The 22462-nt window shown below is 47.5% G+C and overlaps 3 protein-coding genes across 5 annotated transcripts in view; 2 read left to right on the top strand and 1 right to left on the bottom strand.

Moving 5' to 3' along the window:
* Positions 1-11298: 11298 nt before the first annotated feature.
* The window catches only part of SYCE3 (synaptonemal complex central element protein 3), a 31722-nt gene continuing 20558 nt past the window's right edge, over positions 11299-22462 (bottom strand). Inside the window, exons 3-6 of one of the 3 annotated variants that reach the window (XR_011075953.1) lie at positions 16510-16936; positions 14658-14932; positions 13330-13395; positions 11299-11534 (exon numbers count right to left, since the gene is read on the bottom strand). Coding sequence is in view for 1 of the 3 variants with exons in the window: in XM_068560468.1 (XP_068416569.1) it covers positions 16779-16936 (158 nt within the window). In the remaining 2 variants the exon portion in view is untranslated. Of the gene's footprint in view, positions 11535-13329; positions 13399-14657; positions 14933-16291; positions 16937-22462 lie in introns of those variants that run through there. The other 2 variants (XR_011075952.1, XM_068560468.1) reach the window with 2 other exon arrangements.
* Positions 11817-13402, top strand: LOC137775886 (calcium-binding protein P-like). The gene is made up of 2 exons (XM_068562000.1): positions 11817-12941; positions 13382-13402. The coding sequence occupies exons 1-2, from the start codon at positions 11877-11879 to the stop codon at positions 13400-13402; spliced, it is 1086 nt and encodes a 361-aa protein (XP_068418101.1). The 5' UTR covers positions 11817-11876.
* LOC137774945 (kelch domain-containing protein 7B-like) lies at positions 13325-15400 on the top strand. The gene has a single exon (XM_068560467.1). It carries the CDS (start codon positions 13575-13577, stop codon positions 15375-15377), a length of 1803 nt encoding a protein of 600 aa, XP_068416568.1. The 5' UTR covers positions 13325-13574; the 3' UTR covers positions 15378-15400.

Genomic DNA, 22462 nt, shown 5'->3' on the forward strand with positions numbered 1-22462 from the left:
TTGATAGAATTCACCTGTGAAGCCATCTGGTCCTGGACTTTCGTTTGTTGGAAGATTTTTAATCACAGTTTCAATTTCATTACTTGTGATTGGTCTGTTCATATTTTCTATTTCTTCCTGGTTCAGTCTTGAAAGGTTATACCTTTCTAAGAATTTGTCCATTTCTTCCAGGTTGTTCATTTTGTTGGCATAGAGTTGCTTGTAGTAGTCTCTTAGGATCCTTTGTATTTCTGCAGTGTCTGTTGTAACTTCTCCTTTGTCATTTCTAATTTTATTGATTTGAGTCCTCTCCCTCTTTTTCTTGATGAGTCTGACTAATGGTTTATCAATTTTGTTTATCTTCTCACAAAACCAGCTTTTAGTTTTATTGATCTTTGCTATTGTTTTCTTTGTTTCTATTTCATTTATTTCCGCTCTGATCTTTATGATTTCTTTCCTTCTGCTAACTTTGGGTTTTGTTTGTTCTTCTTTTTCTAGTTCCTTTAAGTGTAATGTTAGATTGTTTATTTGAGATGTTTCTTGTTTCTTGAAGTAGGCTTGTATAGCTATAAACTTCCCTCTTAGAACTGCTTTTGCTGCATCCCATAGATTTTGGATCGTCGTGTTTTCATTGTCATTTGTCTCTAGGTATTTTTTGATTTCCTCTTTGATTTCTCCAGTGATCTCTTGGTTATTTAGTAACGTATTGTTTAGATTCCATGTGTTTGTGTTTTTTTGTTTCTTTGTTTTTGTGTTTTTTACGTTTTTTCCCCTGTAATTCATTTCTAATCTCATAGCGTTGTGGTCAGAAAAGATGCTTGATATGATTTCAGTTTTCTCAAATTTACTGAGGCTTGATTTGTGACCCAAGATGTGATCTATCCTGGAGAATGTTCCATGCACACTTGAGAAGAAAGTGTAATCTGCTGTTTTTAGATGGAATGTCCTATAAATATCAATTAAATCTATCTGGTCTATTGTGTCATTTAAAGCTTGTGTTTCCTTATTAATTTTCTGTTTGGATGATCTGTCCATTGGTGTAAGTGAGGTGTTAAAGTCCCCCACTATTATTGTGTTACTGTCGATTTCCTCTTTTATAGCTGTTAACAGTTGCCTTATGTATTGAGGTGCTCCTATGTTGGGTGCATATATATTTATAATTGTTATATCGTCTTGGTTTGATCCCTTGATCATTATGTAGTGCCCTTCCTTGTCTCTTGTAACATTTTTTATTTTAAAGTCTATTTTATCTGATATGAGTATTGCTACTCCTGCTTTCTTTTGATTTCCATTTGCATGGAATATCTTTTTCCATCCCCTCACTTTCAGTCTGTATGTGTCCCTAGGTCTGAAGCGGGTCTCTTGTAGACAGCATATATGTGGGTCTTGTTTTTGTATCCATTCAGCAAGCCTGTGTCTTTTGGTTGGAGCATTTAATCCATTCACGTTTAAGGTAATTATCGATATATATGTTCCTATTACCATTTTCTTAGTTGTTTTGGGTTTGTTTTTGTAGGTCCTTTTGTTCTCTTGTGTTTCCCACTTAGAGAAGTTCCTTTAGCATTTGTTGTAGAGCTGGTTTGGTGGTGCTGAATTCTCTTAGTTTTTGCTTGTCCGTAAAGCTTTTGATTTCTCCATTGAATCTGAATGAGATCCTTGCCGGGTAGAGTGATCTTGGTTGTAGGTTCTTCCCTTTCATCACTTTAAGTATATCATGCCACTCCCTTCTGGCTTGTAGAGTTTCTGCTGAGAAATCAGCTGTTAACCTTACGGGAGTTCCCTTGTATGTTATTTGTCGTTTTTCCCTTGCTGCTTTCAATAATTATTCTTTGCCTTTAATTTTTGCCAATTTGATTACTATGTGTCTCGGCGTGTTTCTCCTTGGGTTTATCCTGTATGGGACTCTCTGCGCTTCCTGGACTTTGGTGGCTATTTCCTTTCCCATGTTAGGGAAGTTTTCAACTAAAATCTCTTCAAATATTTTCTCGGGTCCTTTCTCTCTCTCTTCTCCTTCTGGGACCCCTATAATGCGAATGTTGTTGCATTTAATGTTGTCCCAGAGGTATCTTAGGCTGTCTTCATTTCTTTTCATTCTTTTTTCTTTATTCTGTTCCGCAGCAGTGAATTCCACCATTCTGTCTTCCAGGTCACTTATCCGTTTTTCTGCCTCAGTTATTCTGCTATCGATTCCTTCTGGTGTATTTTTCATTTCAGTTATTGTATTGTTCATCTCTATTTGTTCTTTAATTCTTCTAGGTGTTTGTTAAACATTTCTTGCATCTTCTCGATCTTTGCCTCCATTCTTTTTCCGAGGTCCTGGATCATCTTCATTATCATTATTCTGAATTCTTTTTCTGGAAGGTTGCCTATCTCCACTTCATTTAGTTTTTTTTCTGGGGTTTTTTCTTATTCCTTCATCTGGTACATAGCCCTCTGCCTTTACATCGTGTCTATCTTTCTGTGAATGTGGTTTTTGTTCCACAGGCTGCAGGATTGTAGTTCTTCTTGCTTCTGCTGTCTGCCCTCTGGTGGATGAGGCTATCTCTAAAATGTTTTTTTAAAAGGGTTAAATACTTAGAAATTAACAAATTCTCTTTTAAAACCAGCAACCAGTGAGGTAGAAGGAAAACAAAGGGTAGGGGCACTGTGAGGGCTGAGAGGGCATTTCAGGAAGCTGTTGGGTCTCTGTTTAATATTCTTAAGAAGCTGAGGAAAGCCAGTTTCTTGAGGCTAATGAAATGGGCTGCTGATGAAGAAAACAGCTAAACTCCCAAATAACAAGATGATGAGAAGACACAAGTGCAGCCTGCACACAGACATGCTAAAGTATACAACTATACTACAATTTAAATTTTTTAAATAAATAAATTATTTTGTTTCCCTCTGAAAGATACCCCCAAGTGTAATTCCTGCATCATATGTTCTATTTTTCATTTCTCGAGGAACCTCCGTACTGTTTTCCATACTTGCTGTGCCAATTTACATTTCCACCAACAGTGCATGAGGGTTCCATTTTCTCCATATCCTCACCAACACTTGTTATTTCTTGTCTTTTTTTTTTTTTTAACATCTTTATTGGAGTATAATTGCTTTACAATGGTGTGTTAGTTTCTGCTTTATAACTGTTGTCTTTTTGATAATAGTCATTCTGACAGGTGTGAGGTGATAGTGTGGTTTTGATTTGCATTTCCCTGATGATTAATGATGTTGAGTGTCTTTTCAATTGCCTGTTGGCCATCGTATGTCTTTTTTTGGGAAAAATGTTTATTCAGTACTTTTGCACATTTTTTCCTTTCTCTTTTCTTTTCTTTTTTAATTTTTATTTTTCAATATTTATTTATTTATTTACTTTTGGCTGTGTTGGGTCTTCGTTTCTGTGCTAGGGCTTTCTCTAGTTGCGGCGAGCGGGGGCCACTCTTCATCGCGATGCGTGAGCCTCTCACTATCGCGGGCTCTCTTATTGCAGAACACAGGCTCCAGACGCGCAGGCTCAGTAGTTGTGGCTCACGGGCCTAGCTGCTCCATGGCATGTGGGATCTTCCCAGACCAGGGCTCGAACCCGTGTCCCCTGCATTGGCAGGCAGATTCTCAACCACTGCGCCACCAGGGAAGCCATAATTTTTATTTTTTTATTTAAAAAATAGTTATTTATTGGCTGCGTCAGGTATTAGTTGCGGCACGCAGGATCTTTTGTTGCGGTGCATGGGCTCTTTGTTGTTGTCATGGGCTTCTCTCTAGTTGTGGCACTCAGGCTTAGTTGCCCTGTGGCATGTGGGATCTTAGTTCCCCGATGCATTGCAAGGCAGATTCTTAACCACCGGACCACCAGGGAAGTGCTTTCTTTTCTTTTTTTTAAATGAAAGTATAGTTGATTTACAATATTATATTGTAATATAATACTGCTGTACTGCTGTACAGTTTCAGGTGTACAGCATAGTGGTTCAGTATTTTCCTGCGTATTTTTAAATCATGTTGTTTGGTTTTTTTTTTTTTGATGTTGAGTTGTACTATATATGTATATTAAAAGATGTGTGTATATATATATATATATATATTTTTTTTTTTTTTTCTGACTACACTGTGTGGCATGTGGGATCTTAGTTCCCTGACCAGGGATCGAACCCACACCCCCTGCATTGGCAGCATGTAGTCTTAACCACTGGACCGCCAGGGAAGTCCCAAGTATAAACTAGTCTTCAGGGACTTCCCTGGTGGCGCAGTGGTTAAGAATCTGCCCACCAATGCAAGGGACACGGGTTCGAGCCCTGGCCCGGGAAGATCCCACATGCCGCAGAGCAACTAAACCCATGCACCACAACTACTGAGCTTGAGCTCTAGAGCTCGCAAGCCACAACTACTGAGCCCACGTGCCACAACTACTGAAGCCCGTGCGCCGCAACAAGAGAAGCCACGACAATGAGAAGCACACCTGTGCGCTGCAACAAGAGAAGCCACGACAATGAGAAGCCCACCCAGCACAACAAAGAGTAGCCCCCGATTGCCGCAACTAGGGAAAGCCCACGTGCAGCAACAAAGACCCAACACAGCCAAAAATAAATAAATAAATTAATAAATTAAAAAAAAATCTAGTCTTCAAATAGCTACTTAAAATTTTACGTCATAGAGGTTATATATATATTTTTTAATGAGTTTATTTTATTTTATTTTTTATTTTGGGCTGCGTTGGGTCTTCGTTTCGGTGCGCGGGCTTCTCACTGTGGTGGCTTCTCTTGTTGCAGAGCACGGTCTCTAGAGCACAGGCTCAGTAGTTGTGGCGCATGGGCTTAGTTGCTCCTTGGCATATGGGATCCTCCCAGACCAGGGATCGACCCGTGTGCCTTGCATTGGCAGGTGGATTCTTAACCACTGCACCACCAGGGAAGTCCTCATCGAGGTTATATTTGAACACTATTTCTGAGGCACCTCCGTAAACCCCAGTCGTTATTTAGGAGGACCCCATGCTCAGCACCCACCTCCAGTGGGCACTCTGAACCCACCATGCCCCCTCACCCCATTGCTCAGTTTGTCTAATTATTGTTCAGGATTTATCATTGGTGAAATTTTTTATAATATTTGGCAAGGAGGAAATTTAAGGTTTTTTTTTTTTTTCTTTTCCGACTTACTTTGTTCTTATTTGTCACAAATTTAAAAACAAATCCATGTGGTATGAGTTCTCCCTTCGACATTATAATCAGTGTCATGGGAAGAACACTCCTCCCTCTCTGCGCTCAATGCTTCTAAATAAAAAATAATTTTGTTTTCTCAACTGTTACTTCTTGATTACTTGTTTATTTATTAAATATTGGTTGTTGATGTTAACAATTAGCCTGTTGATTCTTAATGGGATTTCTCAGTTGTTGGTCATGAATCTAGACGTTGCTTCCCTCTTCAGGCGTCTTAGCTGAGAACCGACCCGTCTGGACTGGGCACTTGTGCCCAGAGACATCAAGGCCTTGGCTGATGCTGGTGTCCTACTGCCAGGACCGTCATATGCAGCCTTAGTTCTCGGCAGGCACACTCCTGAAGGCTGTTCTTGGGCTTGGACAGTCTTTGATTCATTTCTCATTTCTTGGAGAAACTAGACATGCCTAGTCCCTCTTGAGGAACCTACAAATGTATAATGTGATGAGCGCTCCCAGTCACCCTCGCTGGTGGGATCTTACATGGTGTCTTCAGAACATCGACAACTGGCCTGTGCTGCAGACTAATGACAGTTTGGCGACTGTGTGTTAATATTTATCATTTTAGCCATTTGTAAGGGGACAATTCAGTGGCATTAAATACATTGACAATGCTGTATACCCATCACCACGATCTGTACCGAAAACTTTCATCATTGCTGAGATAAACTCTGTCCCTGTTGAACAATAACTCGCCTCCCCTCCCCCAGCCCTTAGCAACCTCTACTCTACTTTCTGTCTCTATGAATCTGACTACTCTAGGTGCCTCATATAAGTGAAATCATGCAGTATTTGTCCTTTTGTGTCTGTCTGGCTTATTTCACTGAGCATAATGTTTGCAAGGTTCATTCATGTCATAGTCTGCGTCAGGATTTCCTTCCTTTGATGGCTGATCCAGTGTATATATGGATCACAATTTGTTTATCCATCTGTTGATGGACATTTGGGCTGTTTCTTCCTTTTGGCTGTTTTGAATTGTGCTGCTATGTAGGTACACATACTTGTTTAAGTACCTGTTTTTAATTCTTTTAGGTCTATACCTAAAATTGCTGGATCATGTGGTAATTTCATGTTTAGCTTTTTTGCCAAATTGTTTTCCACAGTGGTTGAACAGTTTTACATTCCCACCAGCAATATATGAGAATTCTAGTTTTTACACATCCTCACCAATTCACTTATTTTCTACATTTTATTTTATTTTTTTCATTAAAAACACAATATATTTAAGTAATACATACTATATTCCAGATAAATGACCAGTTTAATTTCTAAAACCAGTATACCATTTAACGAGGAGAAACCCAAATTTTAGCTTTGCATTAATATAATATTTTGTAGTAAGTTTCATAAGCATTTAAAAATTTTGTTAGTTGTTTTCTTGCTGCTTTTATAGTTCTCTGTTCCTTTCTTTTTTAAAAAAATTAATTAATTAATTTATTTTTGGCTGTGTTGGGTCTTCGTTGCTGCGCACGAGCTTTCTTTAGTTGCAGTGAGCGGGGGCTACTCTTCGTTGTGGTGCGCGGGCTTCTCATTGTCATGGCTTCTCTTGTTGCGGAGCACGGGCTCTAGGCGTGCGGGCTTCAGTAGTTGTGGCACACGGGCTCAGTAGTTGTGGCTCGCGGGCTCTAGAGCGCAGGCTCAGTAGTTGTGGCGCACGGGCTTAGTTGCTCCGCGGCATGTGGGATCTTCCTGGACCAGGGCTCGAACCCGTGTCCCCTGCATTGGCAGGCGGATTCTTAACCACTGCGCCATCAGGGAAGCCCTCTGTTTCTTTCTTTTTCTCTTGCTCTGTTCCCATGTGGTTTGACGACTTTCTTTAGTGTTTAGATTCCTTTCTCATTATGTTTTGTACATCTGCTATAGGCTTTTGCCTTCTGGTTACCTTGAGGAAATAATCAATTTAAAAAATTTTTTTGGCCATGCTATACGGCATGTGGGATCCCTAACCAGGGATCAAACCGGTGATCCCTGCAGTGGAAGCGTGGAATCTTAACCACTGGACCTCCAGAGAAGTCCCTCTATCTTTTAAATTTACAGCCATCCTAGTGGATGTGAAGTGGCACCTCACTGTGATTTTTTTTTTTAAATTGATGTATAGTTGATTTACAATGCTGTGTTAGTTTCAGGTGTACAGCAAGATGATTCATTTATACATATACATATTTTTTTTTCAGATTCTTTTCCCTTATAGGTTATTACAAAATATTAAGTACAGTTCCCTCTGCTATACAGTAGGTCCTTGTTGTTTATCTATTTTGTATATAATAGTGTGTTTATGTTAATCCCAAACTCCTAATACTACCCCCCCTTTTTGGTAACCATAAATTTGTTTTCTATGTCTGTGAATCTATTTCTGTTTTGTATGTAAATTTATTTGTATCTTTTTTTTTTAAAGCAATATCATATGCTTATATGCTCCACATATAAGCAATATCATATGATATTTGTCTTTCTCTGTCTGGCTTACTTCACTTAGTATTATAATCTCTAGGTCCATCCATGTTTGTTTTTTTGGGTTTTTTTTTTGGCCAAGTTGTGAGGCTTGCAGGATCCCAGTTCCCCGACCAGGGATTGAACCTGGGGCCATGCAGTGAAAGCGCTGGGTCCTAATCACTGGACCACCAGGGAATTCCCTAGGTCCATCCATGTTGCTGCAAGTGGCATTATTTCATTCATTTTTATGGCTGGGTAATATTCCATTGTATAAATGTACCACATCTTCTTTACCCATTCCTCTGTCGATGGACATTTAGGTTGCTTCCATGTCTTGGCTATTGTAAATAGTGCTGCTGTGAACGCTAGGGTGCAGGTGTCTTTTTGAATTAGCGTTTTCTCCAGATATATGCCCAGGAGTGGGATTGCAGGATGATATGGTAGTTCTATTTTTAGTTTTTTAAGGAACTTGCATACTGTTCTCCACAGTGGCTGCACCAATTTACATTCCCACCAACAGTGCGAGAGGGTTCCCTTTTCTCCACACCCTCTCCAGCATTTATTACTTGTAGACTTTTTGATGATGGCCATCCTGACTGGTGTCTGTTGCACTTCTATACACTAACAACGAACTACCAGAAAGAGAAATTAAGGAAACAGTCCCATTTACCACTGCATCAAAGAGAATAAAATACCTAGGAATAAACCTCCCTAAGGAGGCAAAAGACTGTACTCTGAAATCTATAAGACACTGATGAAAGAAACTGAAGTTGACAGAAACAGACGGAAAGATATACTGTGTTCTTGGATTGGAAGAATTAATATTGTTAAAATGACCACACTACCCAAGGCAATCTACAGATTCAGTGCAATCCCTATCAAATTACCAGTGGCATTTTTTTTTGCAGAACTAGAACAAAAAAATTTTAAATTTGTGTGGAAACACATGTTCTCTTCGTCATTCCCATATTGTTGAATGCTTATGTGTTTTAATTTTTTCCATTATAAATCACATTGTATTGTTTGTCTTTTTAAAAAATATTTATTTATTTATTTATTTATTTTTGGCTGCATTGGGTCTTCGTTGCTGAGCCCCGGCTTTCTCTAGTTGCGGCGAGTGGGGGCTACTCTTCGTTGCAGTGCGCGGGCTTCTCATTGCAGTGGCTTCTCTTGTTGTGGAGCACAGGCTCTAGGCACACGGGCTTCAGTAGTTGCAGCACGCAGGCTCAGCAGTTGTGGCTCGCGGGCTCTAGAGCGCAGGCTCAGTAGTTGTGGCGCACGGGCTTAGTTGTTCCGCGGCATGTGGGATCTTCCCGGACCAGAGATCGAACCCATGTCCCCCTGCGTTGGCAGGCGGATTCTCAACCACTGCGCCACCAGGGAAGCCCTTGTTTGTCTTTTTTAAATAACTTTTTCCTGCATAAATCTTTCCCCACCTCAGATGGATTCCTTAAAAGGTATCCCCTGTTGGGTATAACTATATAACTATTAAATCTGAGATTTATATTTTCTAAGCCTTAAACATTATTCTAGGTTTATTTATACATATATAAAAATACATATATACTTTTAACATAAACATGATTATATAATATTATATTCTTTGTTTTATATCATTTCTGATTATGCAATCTTTTTGCCTTTAAAAAATTCCAGTAATAGAAAAACCCTACATTTAATGGAGTTTGCAGCTCTCTACCATCTTATTTATATTAGCTGTCCATTTGTATTTAGCTCTCCGTGTGGAATCATGTCTTCATCACACTAGGCTTTTCCTCCACCAAATGTTTCAGAAAGGCACCATGGGAGCTAGCGTAGTTGGGGCTTTGTGACCAGTTAGTGGGGGTCTTCCTGTGGGTGCTGCAGTGGGTCAGCTCATGTGGATGGATTTCCCCACCTCCCGGGCCCCCAGCTCCATTGGTCATGGTTGCTGGCAAGCAGGTGACTGCCTCCATTCCTGTTTTGCTTGTGTTGTCTCTGAGGAAACAGGATCTCTGGGTCCATAGGCCCAAGTCCCTCTATTCCTTGGAGGGACTGGGACAGGGGTCCTGCCTCAGCAGGCAACTGGAAATGGAGCTCTGAGGAGGCTGCTACAGGTCAGACTTTCCCGGGACCCATATTTTTGATCTTTATTTTTACCTCAATGGGAATCTGTGATATTTATGCCATCATAGCACAACCAGAACAATTACTCATGTTTCACAATTTCTATGGGTGATCCTGTGTGCTTCTGAAGTTCTGTCACCTTTGCAGCAGTGCCACGTTTTTACTCTCTATGGAAAGGGGGCAAAATTCCCACTATTTTGGGCGGTAACATGTCTCCAGTCACCTTCCCAGTAGGTAGCTTCTCCACGAAGGGCAGGGTTTGCCCTTGACAAAGTCAAGGGTTTTGACAAAGTCAGGCGTTTCCTTTCCACAGAGGAGGGGACTAGACCCTTCCTTGGTCACCTGTGTGTCTCTAGGACCTGTCACGGTCCTCAGCACCTTGTGAAGTTGGTGTCCTAAGGTATCCCTAGTGGACACGTGTTCTCTGGCCGCAGCCTGGTGCTCAGACCGACGACAGGGGTCTTCAGGTACTGGGTGGAGATGCGTGGTGGACACCACATGGCCAATACAGAGGTGCAGATGATGGTGTCATCTCCGTCCTCTCAAGGTTGTTGGACCCCAAACTTAACCAAGAGGCAGAGCCTGGGACCAGGACAGAGAATAAGGGCGGCATCCAGAAAGCCCGCCACCAGCTTGAGGTCCACCTTAAGGCAGGGCCCCCTTCCATCCTTCCTCTTACTGTCACATAATACGCTCGGGGAGGGGGGAGGCTGGGAGGGGACAGGTGGGTGAGATACCTGAGGCTCAGCAGAGCCCAGGCTGGGTGCCAGGGACATGCCTTGGCCATCTCGCTGCCTGAGTCAGGGAGAGTCCTCTGTCCCTGAAGAAGGAACAAGTACATGTTGTGGGGGCCTGCCTTTGTCCCAGGAGCTCCAGGCTCTTTTTCATGTCTGGGTCCCACATGGCACCTGTCCTGAGACTTACTCCTCCGCTTCAGTGAGAAGCAGACGGAGGAGACAAGGCTTGTCCCCTGAGAAGCCAAGCGCTGCAGGGCACCTACACGCCGGCCTGTGAGGGGCCTGAGTCCTGGCGAGGAGGGAGGGGGTGGATGAGGGAAGGCTGAGGCCCGAGATGAGGCACCAGAAGTCAGACTGATAGAGCCCCGGGGCCAGAGGAGGGTTTGTGAAGTCTCCCAGGGCTGAGCGGTGATGGGAGATGGAGCTGGCAGGGGCTCAGCGTTCTCCACGGCGTGAGAGTGGCGTTTGGCAGTCAAGATGGCCCAGAGGGAGGCCCAAGGGCTCTAGAAGTTTGTGATAAACCAGGCCAATAAAGAGGCCAATAAACTTTTGGATTTTCTTTACTTTGTTCACCCTTTACTCATGATAGCTTAAAAATTCCTTTTGACAACCATCCCATCTCTGCCGAACTCAGGGTACGGAGAGTCCAGAGGCTGCTGGAGGAGGGGAAGGGAGAGTCAGCCTCGGCCCCCCCAAGCACCTGTGTGTCCGGAAGGGAGAAGCGCCAGCCTCTGCTTCACACCTGTGCACCTTCCCGGCAGCCCATCTGTGTGCTGGGCAGTGCTTAGGGTCAGGACCCCCGCCCCCGTGGCCCCCCTCCTCAGGGAGACCCCCCCCCCCCCCGCCCTGGCCAAGAGTGGAATAGTCTTCTCCGGTTTCTGGTAATTTCATCAGGGCCTCATCGTGTTGCTGCAGCTACAGATAACATCTTCCTGTGGGTAACTCTTCCCCGCCAGAGCCCCCTGAGGCTGGCCCCGAGCTCAGAGGAGGGACGCGGGGGTGTGGGATGAGTTTCGGGGTGTGAGGGCCTCTTAGGCAGAAGTGGGTCGGCTGGGATGCCAGAATAGTGCTGAGGAACGCTGCCATTTGCCATTGGAACCTATGGAAAAAGGGAAGGGGCAGGAGCTGGGCAGGGGCCTGGGGAGGTCCCTGAGCTCCTGGAGCTGCCGTGGGTTATGCTGTCTCCTGATACCTCCAGCCAGGCCCTCCTAACAACACCCAAGCCCGGGTGCAGACACAGAGGCCCACCCCTCCCAGGTTGGGCGGCGCACTGGCCCCGGCACAGGGCCACCTTAACTGGGCAGCCCTCTGGGCGGGGCACGTCACGGATGCCATCTGCGCAACACCAGGTGGCACCCAGGCCTGAAGCAGGACCTGGTGTGTGCAGCACATAGCTCCCAGCCTGCTGCCCAGCTCCTCACGCGGGGTCTCCGCCCAGACCATGACCCAGGGCGTCTCGGAGGCTGACGGCCCCGGCTGGGGCTGGGACGGGGATGGGGATGAAGACTGGGATGGCGCCGTGCTGACCCTGCTGGCGCTGGCTGTGGTGGCCGCCACGGCGCTAGCTTTGCACTGGTTTGGCTCTGGGCAGGACCAGGAGGCGGCAGGTCCAGCATCCACAGCCCCTCGACCTTCACAGGTGGGAGGACCTGGGCCAGCCCTGCCCCCGAAATCCAAGGTCAGTGGTGGTGTCGAGGGACACAGCTCAGGGCAGGGGAAGCCATACCCTCCAGGACGTGGCCAGGGGAGTCCAGCTGCAGCAGGGGCCCAGGATCAGGAGCCCCCGCGAGGTGGAGGTCTGGCTGCTACAGCTACACCTCCACTCAAGACACCTGGTGAGGTGGCCAGCGGAGGGGCCTTGGGACAGCAGCGTGGTAATGCCACTCCAGAAGCCCCCCGAGGAAAAGGAAGGGAGCCTCGCAGGCCAGGTGCTGCCCTCCTGGGTCAGAGCAAAGCAGAGGGGACGTCTGTCCCCCTCCTGATACACTTCACCCCCCGGAGTCCTGGCGGAGAAGTGGAGGTACAGGTAGAAGCAGGAGGCGTCCAAGCCAAGGCACCAGCTCACCAGGCCCTCGTCCACATGGTGGAACGGGACACCAGCCCCTGGCAGCAAGGTGTGGCGTCACCTGGCTCACTGGGCAGGGGCCCAGGCAGCCGCCGGTGGCAGGTGGACCGCAGCTCAGGAGAGAGAACCTGCCGCTCCCCGAGGCTGGACCCCCTGTCCCTGGGCACTGTGGTGAGTGTGTGGGATTCTGTGGGTGCAGCCAGCAGCCTCCCCGCGGGCTCCCAGGGGCTCCCTTTCCCCCAGGAGCTGCCCCCATCGTACACCCTGAAGACTAGGCCCCCGATGGATGTCTCAGAGAGGGGGCGTGGGAAGAGCAGCCCCCAACCAGCCCCAGTCCTAGCTCTGGACTCAGGAGCCAAAGCTACTGAGAGCAGGGAGGCTGGGACCCTGGCCTCCAGGGAGTCTCAGAGGTCCCCAGCCTCCATGGAAGGTTGGCCCTGGGTGAGGAGGGAGGTCCTTGTCACCGGGAGCTTCAGCCAGGCCCCAGGCTCCATGGGCCTATCACAAGAGGGGCCACAGGGGGGACACCCACACTTGTCCCAAGGGGAGGGGACCACAGAGGCCAGCACTGCGGGTGAGTCTGGGGCTAACGGCTCTGGAGACCACCCTTTCTTCAGTTCAGGGCCTGGAGGGACAAAGGAGCAAGGCGGCCACAGTGTTAGAGAAGGGAGAGGATCCCTGCAAGGCCAGGTGGCTGGTGGCTCTGACAGAGGGAAGCGAGCTGCAGAGGTTCGCAGCTGCATGCCCTCCCTGAGCCCCTCCCTCACGTCCTCTCCACGCACCCCTAACCCCCTCCCACCCACAGCACGTCCCCATCCAGGTCTCTTACCTGTAGCCCCAACTCTTCTGACCTCCTCTCTGTCAGTCTCTTTGCCCCCCAGAGTTGGCCAGGGTCCTGCTGAGGATGAAAATCTCAAAGCAGTGCCATCCCCTGCCCCAGGCCCGTCCCCTGTCACAGCTGCAGCCCCTGGGCCTGCTAGTGGGTCAAGGCTTGCATCTCAGAAGCCCAGTGTGGTTCTCTGCAAGGGCAGTCAGGAGGGGCAGTTCTCAACTAGCTGGGGAAACCTTATTTCGATGGTTCTTAGGAGTCACCCCTTCCCCAGGCCAGAGAGGCCCCAAGGGAGAGTCCCAAGGGCAGCTCTGGAGAGCCCCAGAGATCCCAGCACTTCCACACCCTCTGAGAACAGAGAGTCTGGCTCTTCCCCTGAAGAGGCCGTCCCCAGCCATGAGGACAGGCGTGGCTCGGCTGGACTGGTCACAGGGGGCCTGGCTGAGGCTGGAGCTCCGCCACAGCAGAGCAGCACCGAGACCAACGAGGCTCCCAACGCAGGGCCGCCCTCAGGCCCAAGAGGGGAGAGAATTGAGGAGAAACCTCCAGACTCGCTGCCACCTGGAGCTGCAGAACCCAGGGCCCCCTCATGGCCACCGGAGCAGACGCAGCCTGGCCCTGCACCCTCCCCAGTTACAAGGCGGGACTCACAGCCCGTCCCCCGGCCACGGAAACGCAGCTTGTGCGAAATATCCCAGAGCTCTGAGCGTGAGGCCAGCCCAGCGGCCCCAGGGCAGCGCCGAGGACAGGAGCCCGGGGAGGGGCCCAGCCCTGCAGGCAGCGGGCAGGTCCTCACTGAGAAGCAGAAGGAGGCCCGAAAACTCATGGTGTTTCTGCAGAGGCCGGGGGGCTGGGGGGGGGTGGAGGGGCCCCAGAAGCCCAGATCCTTGGCGGCAGCGGCTCTGCAGCGATGGCTGGACCTGGGTAGCTGCCTGGAGGCACTGGCCTTTGCGCAGCAGCACAGGGACCCCGGCCTGGCCCAGGAGACCTATGCCTGGATGAGTGACAATCTGCTACACGTGCTGGGAGACCCGAGCCTCTACCGGCAGCTGAGTGGGGCTGACCGGGAGCGCATCCTGAGCCTTCGGACCAGCCGGGGCCAGGCGGTGCTGGGGGTCCTCGTGCTGCCCAGCCTCTACCGGGTGAGCCGCTCGGGGCTCACAAGGGACCCTCGTGGGGTGGAGGCTCCTGCGTTGCGGCCCGCGCCCCCGCCTCCCCGCACGTACCTGCACGTGTTCCACCCCCGGGAGAACGCGTGGCGGGCCCTGACCCAGGTGCCCCGGGAGGCCCCGCTCCGGGGCTGCGGTCTCTGCACCCTGCACAACTACCTGTTCCTGGCGGGGGGCATCCGTGGATCCGGTGCCGAGGCCGTCTGCTCCAACGAGGTCTTCTGCTACAACCCTCTGACCAACATCTGGAGCCAGGTGCGGCCCATGCAGCAGGCGCGTGCCCAGCTCAAACTGGTGGCGCTGGACGGGCTGCTGTACGCCATCGGGGGCGAGTGTCTGTACAGCATGGAGCGCTACGACCCGCGCACAGACGCCTGGACCTCCCGTGCGCCCCTCCCTGCAGGCACCTTCCCCGTGGCTCACGAAGCTGTGGCCTGCCGGGGGGACATTTATGTTACCGGCGGCCACCTCTTCTACCGCCTGCTCAGGTACAGCCCCGCGAAGGACGCGTGGGACGAGTGCCCCTACAGTGCCAGCCACCGGCGGTCCAGCGACATTGTGGCTCTGGGGGGCTTCCTGTACCGCTTCGACCTGCTGCGGGGCGTGGGCGCCGCGGTGATGCGGTACAACACCGTGACAAGCTCCTGGAGTCGGGCCGCCTCCCTGCCCCTGCCCGACCCCGCCCCGCTCCGCTGCGCCGTGCTGGGCAACACCATTTACTGCCTCAACCACCAGGTCACAGCCACCTTCACGGTCTCCGAGGGAACCGCCCAGTTCCAGGCCAAGGAGCTACAGCCTTTTCCCCAGGGGGCCAAAGGGGTCCTCTGCCCATTCATCCTGACGCTGCCCCCCGTGGACCCGCTGCAGACTGCTCTCTGAGTGGCTGCTGGAACACCAGGGACTTCAGCACTGCTCTCCGGGGAGACCCTGGGGCGGAGTCTGAGGGCAGGAGGGGCACAAGGAGGAGGCTGTGATCCAGAACTTTCTGCTGTTGTTCCCGGGACAACTTTCCTTTTCTGTTCTAATAAGCCTCCTGACTCCGCCTTCCACCCGCTCCCCTCCCCTAAGCCTCTCCCCTCAGAGCTCAGGCTCCCTGCACCCGGGAGCTGGTCTCTGGGTGTCCCTAGCCTGGTATCCTACCTCCCATCACACCCAAGCTGCTTCTTTCCTCTAGGACTTAATTCCCTCCCTGGTTACCCAGCGCCTCTGCTGGCTCACCCACCCTCCTCCAGACAGAGATCCTCTCTCACAGCACCACCCCACTGCCTGGGAATTACCTGCCCGTGGGACCCCTGGGCTCCGAGAGCCTGATGTGTCCCTGGGCACCAGGACTTGGCTCACTGAGGAGCCTGGCAACCCCTGAGCCGAGGAAGGAGATGGCTGAGAACACATTCTGCTTCCTAGGGTCTGTCCCTGGGGCTCCAGGCCAGGCAAGGAGCCCTCGAGGGGGTGGGAAGGGGGACCAGGGAGCAAACAAGTCCCCAGGAAAACATCCTTGCCTCTGGGGCTTTCTACCTGTCCTGAGGCCTCTGGGAGCCTGGCTGGCTCTCCCCTGGAACAGCTCTGAAGCCCTCTTTTGTCTGACTGACCTCAAGGGCCTAGAACCCTTGTCTGTGAAAGCACCCTGCTGGCTCTAGCCCCTGCCCAGACCCCAGCCCAGGCCGTGCAGGACCACTCAGCTCATACTCCTCTGCAGCCTGGTGGGGTCTCTCCTGCCGGCTCAGCCCCTCCAGAAGCCCGCCCCACTTCCCGCCAGCCCCCTTCCTAGGCGAGGCCTGGGTTTCGCCCTCGTTCTGCCCCTTATTAGCTGTGTGGATTGGAAGAGACATCTCACATTGCTTTTCTTGTCTGAAACGGGGCTGTGAGAACATAAGGACACACCCGAGAGTGCCCAGCCTGGTGCCCCAAATACACAACTGAATAACTAATGTTCCCCTTTACTCGCTTTGGAACTCACTGTAGGAAGGTAAATAAATCTGACGGAATACTGCTGCCTGTCCCGCCCTCTGACCTGGTTTGTCCCCGTCTGGCTCCTTTTTTGTTTTTTTATTCTAAGTTCGGCACCACTGGCACTGAGTATGTCTACTTCATCGAGAGCCTCTGCATCTCGCCCTTCTCATGTGCTGTCCACGAGGTCTGATGTGCAGCTGAGTGGGACAGAAAGGGTCCTTAGGTTGTGCTTGGAAAGAAGTTTACTGAGAAACAAGCTCTGCGCACAGCCCTGCTCCGGGGTCGCTGCTACTCGGCCAAGCCCGCTCGGGCCGCGCGGGGCAGGCGGGCCTACTGCGCTCGCTTGGTCTCGTCGAGCAGCTCCTGCCAATTCTTCTCCATCTCCTCCTTGCAGCTGAGGAAGGCGCCCTCCAGCCGCCGCATGGACTCCGCCAGCGTGGGGTTGGTGCGCATCACCACCATGTCGTAGGCCATCCACGTGGCCTGCACTGCAACAACCAGACAGGCCCTGGTCAGGCCACAGGCGGCGGCTGCAGCACTGGAGCCCCCCAGCGAGGGCTGGGCGCCTCCGCTCGTGCCCAGCATCCTGGGGACAGGACGTGCTGAGTCACCCGATTACTCGAAGGAGGGAAAGCGGGTCGGCCACGTGTTATAGGGCTCGTAACAACCCTGTTAAAACTCCTCTCTACACAGAGCAGTAATGAACCTTCCCTAATCTCACACAAGTCTTAACTTCTGGGATACACCAGCCCACAACACTAAAAGGTTGGAGGCCAATCTGACATGAAATGTTAGGAAAAATGAGAGTAAACACAGGTCCTTACCTATCTGCAGTTCACAGCTAGTGGTTGCCGGGTGACCCCCAAGAAGTCATAACCCCGCCCAAGCTCACATACTCAGGTAGGGCTGACCACTCCCACTCCTCCAAGGCTAGAGCCTCAGGCCCTCTCATGCTCATTGGCCTGGGATGCCTGCCCACCTCCACCTCGGCACCTCTCTGCTTTCAGTAAGACCAGTCCGGGGGCTCCTCCTTCTGGGAAGGTTTGCCGAGTTCCATGTTAGGTGTCCTTTGGTGCTCACCACTGCACTGACCACCTTTCTTGCTCTTTCCCTTTGAGAGCGACTTGAGGGCCGCATCCCCTGGGCCTATAGGTGAACATGTGCTTCCTGTACAAATCCAATGGTGTGTGCAGACGCCCCACCTCCACCCCTTCCCCCTGCAGCACCCGCCCCCCACTGGTGTGATTCTCCCCTTTAGAGCTACGAAGAACAGGGTTGTCTCTCTGTGCAGTAAATACATCTCCTTAGAACTTCTCCTGCCTGGGTTAAAAAATGCTGGATACTTTGGGAAACTATGTCCTTCAGGAAATTAACCAAAGAAGAGACAGGCAGGGAATTCCCTGGCAGTCCAGTGGTTAGGACTCCGCACTTTCACTGCTGAGGGCGTGGGTTAAATTCCTGGTCAGGGAACTAAGATCCCGCAAGCAGAATGAAAAAAAAAAAAAAGAGAGATAGGCAGAATGATTAATAACAAATGCACATGTATGTCTACACACAACCGAGGTCAGCAGTGTGGCAGACTTGAAGTTTTATAGAAAGTGGCATCTGTTTGGTTAGGGAAAAATTGTTAGAAAAGATACATGCAGTACACCTCAACAGATAGAGGGCATATGATATATAGCTAGCACAGGGATTCTCGATCTTCTCGAAGTATGAGAGTCACTTGGGACACCTGTTACAATGTAGACCACTGGCCCCTCTCAGAACTCAAAGAAGGTTCTTGTGTATCAGGTTGGGAGTGGTGCCCAGGAACCTGCATCTTGACAAGCATCCTGGGTCATTCTGGTGCAGGAAGCCTGCAGACCACCATGTGAGGCCACCTGGGCAGCAGGGGGAGCATGGACTTGAAGGCAGGGCAGAGTCTGCTTCCCAGCTCTCCACTCACTGGCTGCGTGACCTGCAGTAAGTGATTTAAACTTACTAACCTCATCTCCTCTTATGTGAAGGACGGAAAATGTCCGGATCTCATGGCTTTGCTGTGAAGATTAAACCGATGATGTATGTGACCTGTCTCCAACATATTAGGTGCTCAAGAAAGGAAAAACTCTTACTATAAAATAAATAATTCAGGTATTCAGGACAAAGAACTAGAGTGGGTAAACGAAACAAAACAAACAGCTCACAGAAATGAATCTCATATAGTCCTACATAGCAGCTGAAATTCTAGTCCTGAGTTTCCTGAGGTCAAAGCAGAGAAGGAAACATGCTCGGTTATAAGATTCAGTGACCATAAAATAAAAACAAACCCATTGTTTAAGACACTTTTACCCTAAGAAAGAATTTCCTTATAGGTATATTTCATGAGAGGTGTGTAACATAGTGGAAAATGTCCTTGACAACATCCCTACTTTAAATACAAAGACATTCTTCTATGTCTACAGTTGTAGGCACAGGTAAAAGAAAGCTGGTGGCACAGTACCAAAGCACACTTCAGAAAAGGCAATTCAACGAGACACTAAAACACTATATCAAGTGCGTAGCTCTCTTATGATTTGATCCAAGGGGAAAAAAAAAAAAGAAAATATAGAATAGGAAGGACTCACAATCATCTGAAAATCCTTCGGAAATATATGTCACCTGAGTTTTTCATTCATTCAGTGTTTATTGTGCACCTGCTCTGTGTCGGCGTTTTGCTAAGGCAGCCCTGATGATACAGCTGTCTACTACAGGATAGACACATCCTGCCCTCGTGAGCTTCTATACTAGTTGCAGTGGGAGGAGACAGATAATAAACATATAAGACAATTACACATTGTGAAAGGAGCTGCGAAGCAACGTGTATTGTGACAGAGAAATGGGATAGGAAGAGTCTTATTTTAGACCAGGTAGTGAGGGCAGGCCTCCTCAGAGGGCTTTTGGTAAGGTCTATGCAGTAGCAAAGCCAAGGTCCTAATCTCTGGAGGGGCCTGAACAGCAGATATTCTGAGAGGCTAGTTAGGACTCGCCCCACAAACTCTGATAACCTGCTGGGTAGGGCCAGGTCCTCACACAGAAATTTAAAAAATGGTCAAGATGTGCACTAGATGCAGGGTTCAGTAAAGGATGAGGATAAAGTGTTCCAAAAATCTGTGTAGGAGAGGGAGGACTAACGAGGGATGTAGTGAGTAGATTTCTTCTGACAGTAGAAGAGGTAGAAGCAGAGAACAGGAATGACAAGGCTAGTTGAGCCAGGTGATAAAGGGATGAAGATAAGCCTGGAGTTTACAGCCCACAGGCTAATTCACATCACTGGCAAAACAGAAGAATCAACATTTTAAAATGTAAATGGTGAAGGTCTACCTCCTCAAATCTGAGGTCCCAAATGGTTTTACAGATGAGTTCCACCGAACTTTGGAAGAACAGTTAATTCTTATCTAACATAAGTGATTCCAGAAATTAGAAAAAGAGGGAAGACTGATAAGCTGACTGTATGGACTGGTGTTAACTTTTTAAAAATTTTATTTTATTATTATTATTTTTAAATTTTTTGGCTGCACCACGTGGCATGTGGGATCCTAGTTTCCCGACCAGGGGTCGAACCCACGCCCCCTGCACCGGAAGCTCGGAGTCTTAACCACTGAACTGCTAAGGAAGTCCCCTGGTGTTAACTTTTTAAGAAATCATTTTATAGAAGTATTCCATTTACACTGTAGAAAATTTGAGAATAGAGATAAGCAAAAATAAAAACATAATTTTCCCTAAGCTGGTTTATTTTAAAACCAGACAAAGATTATATTAAAAAAAATTATAGGTCTGTCTCACATGAAAATAGATGTAAAATCCTAATATAATATGATCTAACCAAACCTAACAATGTGTTAAAATAATATGTTATGATCAAGTAGAGTTTGTAAAAGAAATTCAAGGATAGCTGAGTATCAGAAAATCAATCAGCATAATTAACCACGTTAATAAAAGGGGGGAAATCATAGTAATATCTCAGTTAATGCAAAAAAAAGCAGTTAATAAAGTTTAATACTTATTTGTGATTTCAGAAAATCAAAACTAACAAATTAGGAATAGAAGGAGACATTTTAACCTAGTAAAGGTGATACACCAAAAACTTACAGCAAACATTATACTTAATGGAGAAACTGTGGATAAATTCCTTTGGGAATCAAACAAGGATGCCTCTAATAATGTTATGGGTATTGAAGATGTTGGTAAATGGAATTTAAACATTTAAAAGAAATAAGAGGTATAAGGTAAGAGATAAAACTATCAGTATTTGTAAATTATAAAAGTGTATATGAAAGAATAGAGGTCCAATAGTCAAGTCAATCTTAAAAAAATAACAGCTAAAAGGGGGGAATATACCCTATTAGATATCAAGACATCCTATAAAGCCCTGTTTCATTTAGTTATTTATTTATTTGGCCACACTGCGTGGCTTGTGGGATCTTAGTTCCCTGACCAGGGATTGAACCTGTGCCCTCAGCAGTGAAAGTGTGGAGTCCTAACCACTAGACCACCAGGGAATTCCCTAAAGCCCTTTTTTAAAAAAATAGTGTGGTACAGACAAACAGACCAATGAAAGAAAACAGTAAGCTCAGAGACAGACCTAAGTGTATATGGAATTTAGTATATGATGAAAGTAACACTAAAAAATCCTTCAGAAATATATGTCTCCTGAAAAAAGGAGAAAAAAGGACAGTATACTCCAGATGGATTAAAGACATAGATATGAAAGATAAAATAGCATTTATAGATCAAAATTTAGCAGAATACCTGTGATCTAGGGACTTCTTAAAAACCATAAGGCAAAATATTGGTGAATTTCTTTTTATCAAAAATTTTTTTTCAACTAAGGACAACATGGACAAAATTTTCATACAAATGATAGAAGAAATTTACAGTCTTAAAACTGATAATGGGTTAATATCTAGAATATACAAGAAATTACTGCAAATCAATAAAAGAAATTCAGTAACAACAACAAGACCCTGGAAAATAACAAGTGTTGGTGCGGACGTGGAGAAATTGGAACGCATGTACATTGCTGGTGGGGTTGTAAAATGATGCACCATTGTGTAAAACAGTCTGACATTCTTCAGGAAGCTAAATATAGAATTACCATACGACCTAGCAATTCTACTCCTAGATAGTGTCCCAAACAATAAAGAACGGGCACTCAAACAAATACTTGCATACAAATGTTCATAGTGGCACTATTCACAGTAGTTAAATATCGGGACACAACCCAAATATCCATCAGTGGATGAATACACGGAATATTATTTAGCCATATAAAGGAATAAAGTACTCATAATATGCTACAATATGGGTGAAACTTGAAAATACCATGTTAGGTGAAAGAAGCCAGAAACAAAATGTCACATATTATATGATTCTCTTATATGAAATATCCAGAATAGGTAAATCCATAGAGACTGGAAACAGATTGGCGGTTGCCAGGGGTTGGGAATAGAGGTATGGGAGTGACTGCTTAACGGGTACAAAGTGTCTTTTTTGGGTGATGAAAATGTTGCGGAACTTGACAGAGTTGGTGGCTGCACAAAATTATGAATGTATTAAATGCCACTGAATGTATACTTTAAAATAGTTAATTTTATGTGAATTCACTTTGATAAAAATTTATTTAAATATAAGATGTAGATATTATAATTATCTTCATTTTTCAAAAGTGGAAACGGACAGAGAGGTTAAGCAGCTTGCCCAAGTCACACAGCTAACAAGCGGCACAGGCAGGAGTGTACCCAAGTCATCAAGCACCTGTGTCCATGTTTTTAGCTGCTTATGGTACACTGCTTCTTACATTCCCTAAGAAGAAACCCAGAAGACTAACAAGCATTTGAAGAGAATCTGGAATTCATTAGAGAAGTAAAAATTAAAACAATCAGATATCACTTTATACCTATTAGACTGGCAAAATTAGAAAGCTGGATAATATCAAGTGTCTGTGAGCTCGTGGGATCTAAGAACCCCCAGGCACTGCTGGTTGGAACAGAGTCTGA

This window comes from Eschrichtius robustus, chromosome 13 (genome assembly GCF_028021215.1).
Source record: "Eschrichtius robustus isolate mEscRob2 chromosome 13, mEscRob2.pri, whole genome shotgun sequence".
NCBI lineage: Eukaryota > Metazoa > Chordata > Mammalia > Artiodactyla > Eschrichtiidae > Eschrichtius > Eschrichtius robustus.

What these genes read in the sequence shown, in the direction of transcription:
- LOC137774945 (XM_068560467.1), top strand. Translation starts at nt 13,575, where the DNA reads ATGGTTCTTAGGAGTCACCCCTTCCCCAGGCCAGAGAGGCCCCAAGGG.
- LOC137775886 (XM_068562000.1), top strand. Translation starts at nt 11,877, where the DNA reads ATGACCCAGGGCGTCTCGGAGGCTGACGGCCCCGGCTGGGGCTGGGAC. An exon ending in CCATGGAAGGTTGGCCCTGG is followed by an intron (nt 12,942 to 13,381) that starts GTGAGGAGGGAG and finishes TTTGCCCCCCAG; the next exon opens with AGTTGGCCAGGGTCCTGCTG.